The 449-nt window shown below is 51.0% G+C and overlaps 1 protein-coding gene across 1 annotated transcript in view; it reads left to right on the plus strand.

Annotated features, from left to right (window-relative positions):
* UBE3B (ubiquitin protein ligase E3B) overlaps positions 1-449 on the plus strand; it is a 19464-nt gene that overhangs the window by 13172 nt on the left and 5843 nt on the right. Inside the window, exon 21 of the mRNA XM_010153001.1 lies at positions 25-90. Within this exon, the coding sequence (XP_010151303.1) occupies positions 25-90 (66 nt within the window). The remainder of the gene's footprint in view (positions 1-24; positions 91-449) is intronic.

A 449-nucleotide genomic window follows, 5' to 3' on the forward strand; every position in this document is an offset into this window, starting at 1 on the left:
CTTCCCTCTCTGTTGTTCCTCTAGCGTTATGATGGCGATATCAGTGACCTGGGCTTAACGCTGTCCTACGATGAAGATGTGATGGGTCAGGTAGGTTTTTATGCGGTGACTCTGGATCTTATCTCTGCTTTGTTCCAAACACCCCCTTCGTGCTAGGTAGTGATGAGCAGAATTCTGGGCACTGACAGATCCCAAAGCCCTGGCTCAGGCAGTCCCTATTTCCCCTGGTTAGATTCTAGCTGCTCCACATGGGAGTGTCTCCCTTGCTTGTCTGGCTGATGCTACCATCAAGAGCCTTTGAAGCACTAAGAGAGATCCTGAGGGTGGGTGTCTGCTGGTGTGGGAGTGCCAGAAGTGGCCGATTGTGAATATAAGCAGCAGAAATAGCTTGGACTCCTAAGCAGAGGTGTCCTGGTGTCCTTAGAGCAGAGAAATGCACGTGTAGCCCA

The sequence above is a fragment of the Eurypyga helias genome, unplaced genomic scaffold (genome assembly GCF_000690775.1).
Source record: "Eurypyga helias isolate BGI_N326 unplaced genomic scaffold, ASM69077v1 scaffold5846, whole genome shotgun sequence".
NCBI classification, from domain to species: domain Eukaryota; kingdom Metazoa; phylum Chordata; class Aves; order Eurypygiformes; family Eurypygidae; genus Eurypyga; species Eurypyga helias.